This window comes from Strix aluco, chromosome 8 (genome assembly GCF_031877795.1).
Source record: "Strix aluco isolate bStrAlu1 chromosome 8, bStrAlu1.hap1, whole genome shotgun sequence".
NCBI lineage: Eukaryota > Metazoa > Chordata > Aves > Strigiformes > Strigidae > Strix > Strix aluco.
The window spans coordinates 11,822,696-11,835,134 of NC_133938.1; the positions used below are offsets into that span (position 1 = coordinate 11,822,696).

General features: G+C 53.8%; 1 protein-coding gene across 5 annotated transcripts in view; it reads right to left on the minus strand.

Moving 5' to 3' along the window:
• RNF220 (ring finger protein 220) overlaps window positions 1-12,439 on the minus strand; it is a 232,656-nt gene that overhangs the window by 84,074 nt on the left and 136,143 nt on the right. For all 5 annotated transcript variants that reach the window (XM_074832190.1, XM_074832193.1, XM_074832194.1 and 2 more), the window contains one exon: window positions 4,645-4,774. In XM_074832190.1, the coding sequence (XP_074688291.1) occupies window positions 4,645-4,774 (130 nt within the window). The remainder of the gene's footprint in view (window positions 1-4,644; window positions 4,775-12,439) is intronic.

Sequence of the window (12,439 nt, forward strand, 5' to 3'; positions counted from 1 at the left end):
CAGGTAATATTACAACATGGCATGAGGGTACTGCTGGCTACATCTGTTAAGCTTAGAAACCCCATTTAAATAAGGTTTTAGTCCTGTCTGAGCTTGCACCGTCCTTCAGCTGCAAAAGCAGGAACAGAGCCGGCATGGTCCAACTCACTGCTCCACCCTCTGGGCCATTCCTCAGCTATAATGATACACACCTCATCCTTCTGGGGAGGTGAAATCACAGCTCTGAAACATAGGTTTGCTGCTGGTAATGCAGGGAAGAATCTGCTAGCTGTCACACAGGGGAATAAAATCCCCCCTGCCAAATAAATTTTTTAAAAAGAGCACTACATATTCAAGAACAGAGCATCTTGTTATTAAAAGCACTGCATCCAAAGGCACATTCCCAACCTTCAAGTGCTTGACTCAGCAACTAATATTTGTAGTGTGACTTCCCAAGGTTTTTTAAATGGTCAATAAATGCCTCTTCCCCAAAGTCTAGAAAGCACCATGGACCCACCGGGGACCATCAGCTGAGGCAGGCTCCACAGCCTCCTACTTCTTCCTTTACTCCTCTTCTGTCCTCAAACTCAATTTCCCTCCCACCCCAAACTCAAATCATAGCCCCAAACCTGCCCCTTCTCCACCCAGCCTCCCCCATCATCAGGAGATTGTCCTCTCCAGTCACTGCCTGGGGAGCAGCGGGCAGGGTTTAAGGGTCCCCCTGCACACCACCACCTCCACTCATAGTATTTACCTGCAGTGACATACGCAGCGATACACCTGTATGCACATGGGGATGTGTGTGTGTGTGCCTGTCCTGAGGGACACCCATGGGTGCTGTTCTCAAACGCTGTGCCTGCCTGCACTCCCTGGGTGGCCCTGGGCTGGGGAAATGCATCTGCAACCAAAGCACCAGCCAAAGCTCGGAGCTGGAGCCATTGACAGCTCCAGAAAGAGTCTCACATTTCAGTGTGCTTTATTGCAAGCCTTTAATACGGATGAGGTGTAAAACAGGTGAATATAAATCAAGTGAGGATAGGAGACCTGCATCTAGCACACAGATAAGCTTCATGCACACAAGTCAGGAATATTCATATATTCTGCAGTGACCAGCCTGGCTGGGGCACGGGGCATTGGCTTACACAGAGAGTCGCTGTTATTATTTCTTATTTTTACCTTGGTGGCACTTAGCTGCTCAGGTGGGGATTGGCACCTTTTGCTCTTTGAGTGGTACATGCAGAGCAAGGAGAGCATCCCTTCTCTACAGAGCCGTGGGGCCAATGCTCACCCACCTCCCACTCTCTGCTGCTTTGTGCCTGTGCTCTGCAAAGGTGAGCTACTAGGTAATTTCGCTTTGGAGGAGGAATACCAACAGCCTTGCCCGGCAAGAGTTAAACCCCATAAAACCAAGGCTTGTAGTTTTGTTTTCTTTCAATTTATACCCTTCACTTAAAGAGGGGGGGAAAAAAAGAAAGGAGGGGGAGAAAAAAGAAAGCCAGGTGACATATTCTAAGAGGGAGCACCGAAAACGTGTTAAGCACTTCAAAATCTCATATATTCAATCGGCCTCTGGCAAGACATCTGCCTAATGTTAGCGCTTAAATATCCTTTTCCATTTTACATGCATTCAAGTCTCATTTGAGCGAAATGAAACGGTATTATTAAAGGGAGATTTTGCACAAATGGCCTGAATTTGACATGTCAAGTTCAATGAGGCTGTTACATATGTAACACCGAGAAGGGCTCGGAGGCTGCCGGCTCTTGAAACAGCGCCAGTGGCTCAGAAATGAAATTTGCATTCAGAGAGCCTTGCCTTGCCGTGTGGAGCTGTGCACGGGGCTCGGCCAGACCCGTGCGGGGTGGAGGAGCTGTGGGGTGAGCACAGGCAGGTCCCTCCCTGTGCTTGGGTGACTGGACACACCAAGAAGGCAGCAGAGCTAGAAACTCAGGTCCCTCATTTCCACTCAAGTCCCTTTTTCCAAGGGAAAGCTTGACCCTGCACCATGGTTGGATCCTCCTGAGTGGTGTTCATCACCGGTCCAAAGGCTGGTGTCCATCCCCTGGGCATGAACAACCCCTTGGCACGGGTGGGTGCTGCCCTGTGGCTCAGCATGGCTCCTTCTGCCTCACCGCATGATGCTCCAGCTTGGTAGACCTTGAGATGTCCCTGCTCTGAGGCCAGAATGGTCACAACAGCAATGCCCGTGGGAAAGAAGGGCTGTCCCTAGGGGATAGCAAACCCCACCGCTGCCACCTGAGCAAGGGGTGCATTGGTGTGGGTGGGATGCAACCCAAGTTCCTGGTGAGCTGGGACCATGGGTAGCATCATCTAGGCAGCTCCTACCGCTCCCTTGTATCTCAGCCCCACGAAGCTCCTGTGATCACCTGGAGAAATCCTTTTTCCTCCTTCCCTTCCTCTGCCCTCCTCTGAGCTATGCTGAGCTCCCTGTTCCAGAGATGCCCAAAAGCCCACGTAAGCGCTAAACACCCTGTGGAGGTGATGATGTGGGGCAGCCCCTCCACCTTGCTTCTCCACCAGCCTCTCCCCTCCTCTTGATCTGGCCCTATGGCAGCATCTTGGCTGGCTCACCCCACCACAGAGCCCCACGGCCGTGCTGCCTTAGGGGAGATCCCGGCACATGGGGAGCCCTGGTGCTGCGGCGGGAGCTGATGTGGCGCCCGCCAAGTCTCTGGTGCTGCAGGCTCAGCGGGCAGGAGTGGATCTGCCTTCCTAACCCCGAGCGCTGGAAATTTATGATTTTGTTGCAAATCATTAAGGTTTATTAAAACTTAACAGCACAACCCAGGATTGGCTGTAACCTCTTTAAATTAAAAAAAAAAAAAAACGGCCCTTGGAAAGCAGCCCCCCGGTTTGCTTCTCCCCATCAGACTGATAAGTAACAGCTGCTCAGCCATTTCGGTAACAAGTCGGTATTGGCAGGGAGCGGCCAGGGCTGCCGGTGCCCGTCACGTTTATAGGCCTACATTTTATTTTTATGTTTATTGGGTTATTTGAGATCATTATTAGTTTCTCTCTCCTCTTGTTGATGTGTTCTTGCTCCCGGCTCCTCCAGGCAGGGAAGGTGGGGGAATGGGAGACGGGGCCACCCGCTAGACCGAGCCACCCCACCGGAGCTGGGCAGCGCACAGGAGATCGACCTGCTTGTGTCCTGCTGCCTGCTATTGCTGCCCACCCTGCCTGCCCTGCCTGCTGCTGGCTGGCCCCTGCATCGCTCCCCTCCGGGACTGGGAGAGACTGTCCCTGTGCAGAGCTACTGTCTTACAGATTAGCCTCCATCGCCTGAATCCATCGACTAGATTGAACGTTATCTATCACGCTACGGAGGGAGTCGTTATTTAATAATTAATAAAGACCTCTGATTCTTCTTCGCTGCCTGTGTGGCCGAGTGGAGCGGGCCAGAGAAGCGAGGGCAAGCCGGGGAGAGCTGTCTCCTCTCTAACTGCTGCTGTTATTTAAAGGAATAATGCCATTCTTTTTCATTTGTCAGCTGGCCCACAATGGCCCTTGTCATGCTTTATGATTTAGGGTTTCCTTTCCTTTCCCATTAAACGCCACCTTCCCATCACCGCCTCGCGCCAGCCAGCCTCCGCTCCTGGCTTGTGGTTTCAGTTTCACTCTGATATTGGCCCAACTTCTTTGATAGGCTCCTCCGAGCACTAATTGCTTCTGTTCATTTAAACCTGTTCACTAATTTGCAGTGGCCCTTTATTAAGTTGGATGCAGCCCAAATTACACCATAAATTACGCTCGCAAGGGGACTGGGTGTCGCAGGGGATAAATGGGCTGCCTGTTCCCTGCCCCCCCCACTTCTCCATCTTCCTGTGCAATGTGTGGGGGATGAGGGTCTCAGCCTGAGGCTGTGGGTGCTGAATTTGGGAGACCTCAGCCCAGACCCATTTGGGGAGGTCTCTCTTTCTTTAGGTAAAGCTCCCTCCTCCTCCCTTCATCTGCAACGGCTATCGCTCAGTTACAAACAAGATCCAAGCTGAGCAGGGACAGATTCTGCATCCTCCACACCACGCACAGCCACGTGCACCCCCTTGCCCTGGTGCACACACACACACACACACACAGAGACACATGTGCTCTCCCTCCTCTCCTACCACCTGGTGACGTAACTTTGCTTCTAGTCGGCAGTTTGATTCCTTTCCTCACCTTTTAATGACCGGGGAATTCATTAATAATTGAAATAAACACGCTCTTTTCCAAGGCTGCTGAGTTTTATTAAGGCAGGGGCAGGGATCTGCCAACCGTTGGCTGCAGCCATTTCCTAATAACTGCTAGCAGTTAAAATGCAATTATTATTATTATTTTTTTTAAATAGAAGACTTTGCTGTGCTGGGGAAAGCAGAAGGGAGCTGAAGGCAGCTGAGGGGCAGTGCGCACCATTGCTGCAGACCTGCTCCATCACCAGAACTGCTCACCTGAACACACATCCCCAGGGCAAGGGGTGTCTGTGCCCTCCGGGAGGCATCTCTGCCTGGCTTTACCATTGTGGTGAACTCCAAGGAAATGTTTCTGACCCTCTGGCTAGTGCTAGATCTCCCATATCTGTAGCTGTGGGTACCACCATCTCCTCTGTCCTCTGTGGGTGCCCTGGCTGGCTAACTGGGGATGCTGGTGGACCCCAGGGAGCTGCTTACCTGATGTTCAGCTGGGTGAGCTTCTCCAGCTCCTGCTCCATGTGCTCCTGCAACTCCCCGGGGCGAAGGAGGACCTGGCAGATGGGGCAGATCGGAGCTTGGCTGTCAAACAAAGTTGCTTTCTTTTTGCCTGCGGGGAGGAAAAGAGGGGAGAAAGCTTTAGCTCTGATCGGCTGCCATCAGCATCCCCTGTACTCTACCCTAGTCCCTGTCCTAGCTGAGGTCTGGAACAGGGTGGGATTTTCTCTCAGTATAGCCCCATTTCTCTCCCCGTCCCATGCTCCCTGGGGCAGAGACTGGCTCTGTTTTGCAGTGGGGCAGCAACTGGCATGAAAGCATCCCAGCTCCAGCCATGGGCCCTCCAGTCTTATAGGGAGAGAAGCAACAGCCACATTTCAGGAGTGACCATGTGTAAACCCAGTTTCCCCAGTTTGTGGTGCAGGCGGTGTGACTTGGGGCAGACAGACGACACAGCACTACCCACTGTTCCTATTTAATAACAGTAAGTTAAGAAGAGCCACCTTCATCCACCTCAGCACCCCTGAAGTCAGGTGGGTCAGGATGACCCCCAGAAGGGCAGAGCAATCCTCCATGGGCACGCAACGGTTGGGAGGCAGAGGAGACCCCGCAGCACTGGGCTGAGGATGGCAGGGAGCAGGTCTGGATGCTCAGCACAGTCACCCCAGCAGTCACTGGTGATTTCTCACCCTGTCCCCAGGCTGGGAGGGGGACAGCCCTTGCCCTCCCCAGACCACCAGCAGCTCTGGGGCCCGTAGCTGCCTGAGCCCTGTGTCCCCTGGGGCTGCATCATCCCTGGGTGAGATCTGGGGGTGTCTGTGGACCCCAATCCCGAGCTGAGCTGAGCCGAGACCCTGGGGCCACCCGGGAAGCAGGGCATTGCCTCACACCCTCCTTGCCCCAAATCCTCTTCGCCGCTCCCCTGCTCAGCCACATCTCCCTGGTTAACTCCCTGCTCCGAAGCCAATTTCCTCCAGCTCAGAAACTTTATTGCCCCCACTGTAAGGAATATACAGCGTCTATTTAACATAAAATAAAACTCTAAAGCAAACAATGAAGTTTCAATAAAACAGAGAAGCCCGCGGGTCTCCAGGCCCCCCTCTCCCAGCTGTATTAGCAGCTCTGCTCATGAGAGGGCGTGCGGAGCCTGGCTCAGATGGCTCCGGCGGGGAGAAACATGCTTTATAGCTGCCTGTTGTCATCTAACATGAACCCTCCTGCTGGATTATTTATTTATGTATTAGACATGTATCAAATTGGTTAAATCCGAGTGAGAGGCAGTAATGCACAATAAAGCAGACGACGCTGGATACGAGGGGGCTGCGTGCACCGTGGCCTTCCAATCAGGAGCCAAAAGGTGCCATTTTATGGCTCCTAACGATGGCAGAGCCCAGTTAAATGAATCCCCATTAAAGGAATAGACCTTCTCAAAGTATAAAACATTGGTGTGAGCGGCTTTACTGGGTTCCTGCTGCTCACTGTATAACTGCCTGGTGCAGGCATTTAATGAGAGGAAGGGTCTGAAATAAGTTTGAGAGTCACCTTGGCTCATCATTGCCTTCCAGAAGGACACAGTGCATGTGGCTGGTGGGAGCGGGGCTGTTGTTGGGACATTACCTGCCCTTTTCTTCAGCCTCCCTATAGGAGGTGGGGAAAACTGAGGCACAAGGGGCAAGTTGGGGCAGTCCAGTGCTATGGGGCATCCCTGACATCCCCAGCTTCTCCATTCACTGGGAAGTCTCCCATTTGCAGAGCCAGGAGGAAAACCCAGCCAGTCTCTCCTCTGGACTTGAGCCGCTCCTGACAGCTCCTGGGCAGAGCCCTGGCAGACCCTCGGTGCCTCAGCTCCTCATCCCTGCCACCCTTCTGCCAGGGAGGACACAGCATGCAGCCCATGCAACTGGGAACATCTTCCTCTCTTCTCCTTCCCTTGTGTTTAAATAATGCCCAGAACCCAACCCAAACCCAAACAACCAGCTCCCTCTGACCCTTGCGGGAAAGGTCAGCATTTCAGTAATTCCACCTTCCTCTTGGAGCTTTTCCACTTTTGTATAGTGGGGGCCCAAAATAGCCCAGGAGCGTCCCCGACCACCTGCTATTTATAACCCCAACTTTGCAGGAAAACAATGGAGCTGTCTGAGTCTCCCTCCCAAAATAAACAGGCAGCCTTTGAGCGGACGGGAAATCCTGCTGGATCCCCGCTGTGGGGTGTGCAGATGGATGGGTAAACAGGCTGCCCTCCGCCCTACCGCACTGCATCCCTGCTCCCAGCCCAGGCCACCACCATGGGGCCCATGAACCCCCCTTGCCTGCCACCCACAGTTTGGGCTGGTGGGGCAGGGATGTTCTTGGCAGCACCAGAGGGTGAACTGGAATTTGAGCATCCCCAGGTCTCTGCTCTCTGGGGAGCCCAGGGGTGTTTGTTTGCTGGGAGCGATGATGCAGTGTCCTGGACTGCAGCACTGGGATGGGTAGCCTTGGACCAGGAGGCACAGCTGGGGTCCCTCCTGGGGATGAGCTCTGTAGCACCAGGCTGGTGGCTTTTTTAATCTCCTGCATGCCCAAGTCCTTGCTCCCTGCTTGTTCTTTGGGGCTTTTCCATGCGGTGCATGTTCCTAAGCAGAGGTGAATTTGGATTTCAATGGCTGGGGCAACCAGGAGGGATCTCAGGCCATGGGAAGGAACCTTGCTGCCTTCCATGGCCTCTCCCAACCCCAGCCCAGACCAGTGTGAGAAATGAGCAGCAATGATCTTACCCACCAGTTACATCAATGATGTGGTGGCGAATTCATGCCAAGGAAGGATGTGACAGCTGTCACCCCACATCCCTGTGACAGCCGGAGAAGATCCCTTTGCTCCAGTGAGTGCAGGAGGCTGGTGCTTGCACTAAAGCAAGGGCTTCCAGAGTGACAGGAGAACAGGGACCCAGCCATGCAGCCAAGTCCCTGATGTACAGATTACAAAGCAGGAGACAGAGGGAGCCCCAGCTCCTGGCCCAGGGGGATGACAACCGTGCTTTTGCAGGAGCAGGGCTAAGTGCAAGTGACAGGCAGAAGGGAGGGATCATCTCCCATGCCAGCAGGACACCTACGCAAACCTCCTTAGGTCTGTGAAACCTGCTGCATGCCTGCAGTGCCACAGAGGCTGCCAGCGGGATGTGTCTCCCCAAATCACTGGCATCTGCATCTGCAGCGTGCCCCAGAGCCTGGGCATGGGGAGGGAGATGATGGGCATTGTGAGTCCTCAGATTTTGTTTGTGAAGGGAGATACCTATATCCCACCTCTTGTCTCTGGAGCAGGGACATCCTGGTACCCATGAAAAAGCAAAGGATGCCACACTTTGTGTGTGGCTGGACTGTGATAGTGTGTAGGTGCTTACCCCACTCGAGGGAGCAGAGGGCATTGATTTGCCCAGGGCAAAAAGGGTTCGTATCCCCAAGTGGGCTGGACCCACGCCTGCCCCAGCATCGAATGCTCCTCGTTCGTCCCTCCCTGCCCTGTGCCAAACCCGCTCCTGGGAGACCCTGAATGGCTCTTTTCAGGCTTTTGTTTTTTGGCAGCTGTGTTTTTGTTTTCTTTGCCCCTCTCTCTCCCCTTAGCTCTCTGGTTACTCGGTAGGCTCAGCTTCAGTGTTTACCCTCCTCAGCTCTGCCGTGCTTCCCCTGCTGCTGACCCCCGCTTGCCAGTGCCAGAGAGATGAAAAGGCAGAGCCTTGGTGCTCCTGCTGTTTGCACCGTCTCCTGGGCTCCGCGGAAATGTTTAACTCCAAGTGTTGAAACTGAATATTTCCTGCTCTGAAAGCAGAGGGCTTGATGCGCAGATGCACCCCTGTGTGGAGGAATTTGTCCATGGGCTCCGTCAGAGGGCATCTGCAAACAGATCCCAGCCCAGGTGGGGACCGAACTGAACCTTCCTGATTCCACTGGGTATCGAGGACCAGATCCTGCCCTCAGTTACACTGATATGGATCCAACATAATTCTCCTGCGTCCTCTGAGTCAGGCCTGATTCCCCATGAAGTGACTGCTAATTGCATCTGGATTCTGGGCTGGGAACTGGGCTCAGGTACCAGGGATGCAACTGTGGCACTGGATAGGTGTAAAGGCATGAAGCCATCCCCGCTCCCACCCTGCGTCTGTGCCCTGGAATGGAGGGCTGACAGCACTCCGAGGCATTTGCAGGCCAGGACTGGGTCACTTGGAAGGGAGAGCTCTCCCCTCACAAGCAGAATGGGAAATGCTGTTTTGGAGAGTATTTAAGTGAGAAAACAAGGGACCCAGCCTGCCGACAGCCATGACAGCACATGATGTATACAGCCCCTCGTCACTACACAGCATGGAGTAAACGATGCTCCCAAGTCACTCTGAATGAGCAAAGTTTACAAGGTGTGAGGGCTTGCTCTGCCCAAGAGCTCAGCAATTTGCCAAATTAATGAAATAAATTGTTTATAGTTCAATTGCTCAGCTCCACTGATGGCTTATTTCACAGCCAGGTGCCTCTCCAGGGACTGCCACCATGGGTGGCACAGGTGGTGGCAGCAGGTAGGGAGCACTGGTGGGGTCACGTTCCCTGCTGGGGATGTGTTTGCTCTTTCCTAACAGCCCTTCGCTGGGCAGACCCCAGGGCATGTGCCCGGGTTTCGGGTCTTGTCCCCACACTGTCCTTCCTTGCGGCCATCAGAAATTTGCCCCCGGGAGGCCCAGCTCTTCCCTCCCAACTCCTGATCTCTCCTATGTCAAACTGTTTTCCACTTGTCTGAGTATCACACTCCCCCTCCTCTGAGATGCCTCCCTCCATCTCACCCTCCTATTTCCTCTCTCTCCCTCTTAAACACTCCATCATTTAAACCCAATCAAAGCCAGTTGATCTGAAACTCTTCTGAATAGAAATGACCCCATGCTGGGGCCCCGCGGCCCTGCACGCCGCTTCGGGGGGCCGTGCTGAAACCAGGTGGGTGGTAATGGAAGTGCTGACACAGGCTCCTTGACAGCATCGCCACTGCCAGCGCCTGTAATAATCCCTCCCGGCTCCCCCGCAACTCTGTTTCCGCAGCGATTATTTTCCATTCGATGATGGGCTTGCTGTTATTTGTGTACTGATAGCAGATATCTTGTGTGACAAGCCTCCTTTCCTTCCAGCTCAAAAAACAATAATTCAAAGAAAGCCCCATATTAGCTTGGAAATAGCCAAACGCTCGCTCTTCTCCCAGCGAGCCCGCGCCGCAGCCGTTGAGGCTCGCAGAGCCCTGACAGTAAGTGGCAGCCAAGGGGCTGCGATGCAGCTGGGGGAGGATGACAACAGTGGGGTGAGGAAGGCGGAGATGGTTCATGTGTCAGTGGAGAACACCCCGGAATAACAGCAGAGGCAAAAAGTATTTGGTAATAAAGTGAGGGAGTGGGAATAACTTTGCTCATCACTCTCCCATCTCCCTGTCTGTTATTTACTGGTGTGTTCCCAGTGCCATCCTCATGGGGTCCTGCATGCTGGGGGCTGCCTTGAATCCTGCTGGTTTTGACTGAGACCAAAAGGTACGTGGCCCCCAAAAACCTGCACAGGGTTGTGGCTTGAGGTCAGGGCACATCCCGCTCCTTCCAGCAGGCCCTTCCCCTCCCTTGGGCTCCTGGCTGGCTGTGGGATGCAGACCTTGGCTGTGTGGGATGCAGAGCTCGGCTGTGTGGGATGCAGACCTCAGCTTGCTGCCCTGGATCCAGCCCCTCCTGCACTTGCTCTGCTCAGGGTGGTGGAGAGCCAGGCACCGGGGGCAGCGATGGGCCGTGAGGTGACTCCAGGTTTGCGTGATGTGGCTGGGTTCAGCATCTGGCCGTAACCGCATCCACAGCACAGCCTAACTCTTGCAAACACCCCGCAGTGCAGCTAGTGCATCCAGATCACCGGGGAATCATCCTGCATCCAGCAGACCTGCCCTTGCCTGGAGCATGTGTGTTTTGGAGGTCTGTGCAGGTGGGAAGGGAGCAGAGATATGTAAAAATGGCTTTTCATGTAAGAAAAGACTTTTGAGGAGTCATTTTTTCTCCACTCCTGCATCACAGCACAAAGCTGCTGCTGGGCACCAGCAGAAGCTGGACTCAGATTGTGCTGGGCATGGCCCGGGGCCACTCCTGCCTTGAATCTAGCAGAGAGGGGCACAGGGGTGGGTGACAGCCAGTTTTATACAGCTGGGGTGTATAAAACATATAGAGGCACAGACAGACTGAGGGACCTCCACAACCTCATGAGCAAACTGGGGCACAGCAAAGAGCTGAACTCAGCCCCCTGCATCCCCGCCAAGGGCCTGATCCCTGGCACTGCTCCCTGCTAAGGTGCCCAGCCTGCCAAGCAGCTTAGAAAATACACCTGCTTCTCCTGAGGCTAAAAACTATGGAGGGATTCGAGGCAGAAAATCTTGCTAACATATAGATTTCCTTCCAAAAAAAAAGAGTTGCTCTGGTAGCTGCCCCTCCAGGTAAGCTGGATACTGGAGAGGACTGGTGTAAACTGGTGCAGTGCTGCTGCCATGCAGCCAATTCCAGCTGGGGTGATCCCATGACTTGCTCAGTAAAAAAGCATGTTCAAACAGCCCCCTGGGGTCTTCAGAGGCTGTTGAACGTCCCATCGGGTCTGGCACCACGCTTCTCATGGCAGGTGGCAGCCTGGCAGTGGGGAGAGGTGAGGAGCCCCTCCAAGCATCTGACCCCCACCACTTGTGATCCTGGCCCTGGTTCTCCATCTGTGGAGATCACAGCTGCCCAGCGTGGGGCAGAGGAAGATGGATTGAGCTGGACAATAATTTAAGAAACTGAGTGAGTCTGTACATCCAATCACTTTACAAATCAGGGGAAAAGGAGAGAGGAGGAAAGGCAGGAGAGGGGGGAGAAGTGAAAAGGCCGCGCAGGGAAATGCATCACAATTACTGTCTCGGCTCTAATGAGGAGCCTGTCATGAGGCTGTCATCCTGCGGAAAGCCACCTACTCAGAAAGATTCAATAAAAAAGTAGCAGAGAGATAAAAAAGAGATATATTTCAGCCCTTGCTAATATTCTTTTCATTTGTCCCAGCACAAAATAAGATACTGCACTTAACCGGCTCGGTTAAAATGAAAAGGGGGGGGGTGGGAAGGGAGCAGCATTGATCAATACCACTAAAAGCCGGGAGACACGGTGATGGAGTGCAATTTTTTTGTCTGTGCTGAAGCATAGCAGAGGCCCGGGCGGGGTAATTTATGATTCGCACGCATGCCGGCTAACTAGAGGCTGACAAGACAATGAATCCTCGATGAGAGGGCCGCGGGCCGCCAGGAGAGCTGGAAAGGGAGAGCATGACAGGGACCTGGAAGGGAGAAGGGAAAAGGAGGGCTGGGACAGGCTGCGGTCCCATGTCCCCATGGTGCTGGTCCTGGCTTCAACATGGCTCTGCAGAGCAGAGCAGAAACGCCTCCCTGGGCTTCACAAGAGAAAAATAGAGAAATACTGAGAGCAAGCCAAGGGGCTGCACTGCCTCTGTCCCTGCCCTTCTCCCTCGCAGCTCCCAGATGGGCAGGCTGCCTGTGCCAGCTTCCCCCAAGGAAGCACATCAGTGCCTGGCCATGACCCGTGCCGAGCTGGAGATGGACCAAACCAGGACAGCGAGGACCAGGGACTGGGACAGCGGTGACCAGGGACAGCTGATCCCTTCTCCGCTCCAGCTTCTCTAAGAGGTGCTGGTATGAGTCTGGGCAAGCTAAGAACCACAGAGTTGGACCTTCCTGCTGCCACCCATCCTCTGCCCTGGCAGCAAAACTG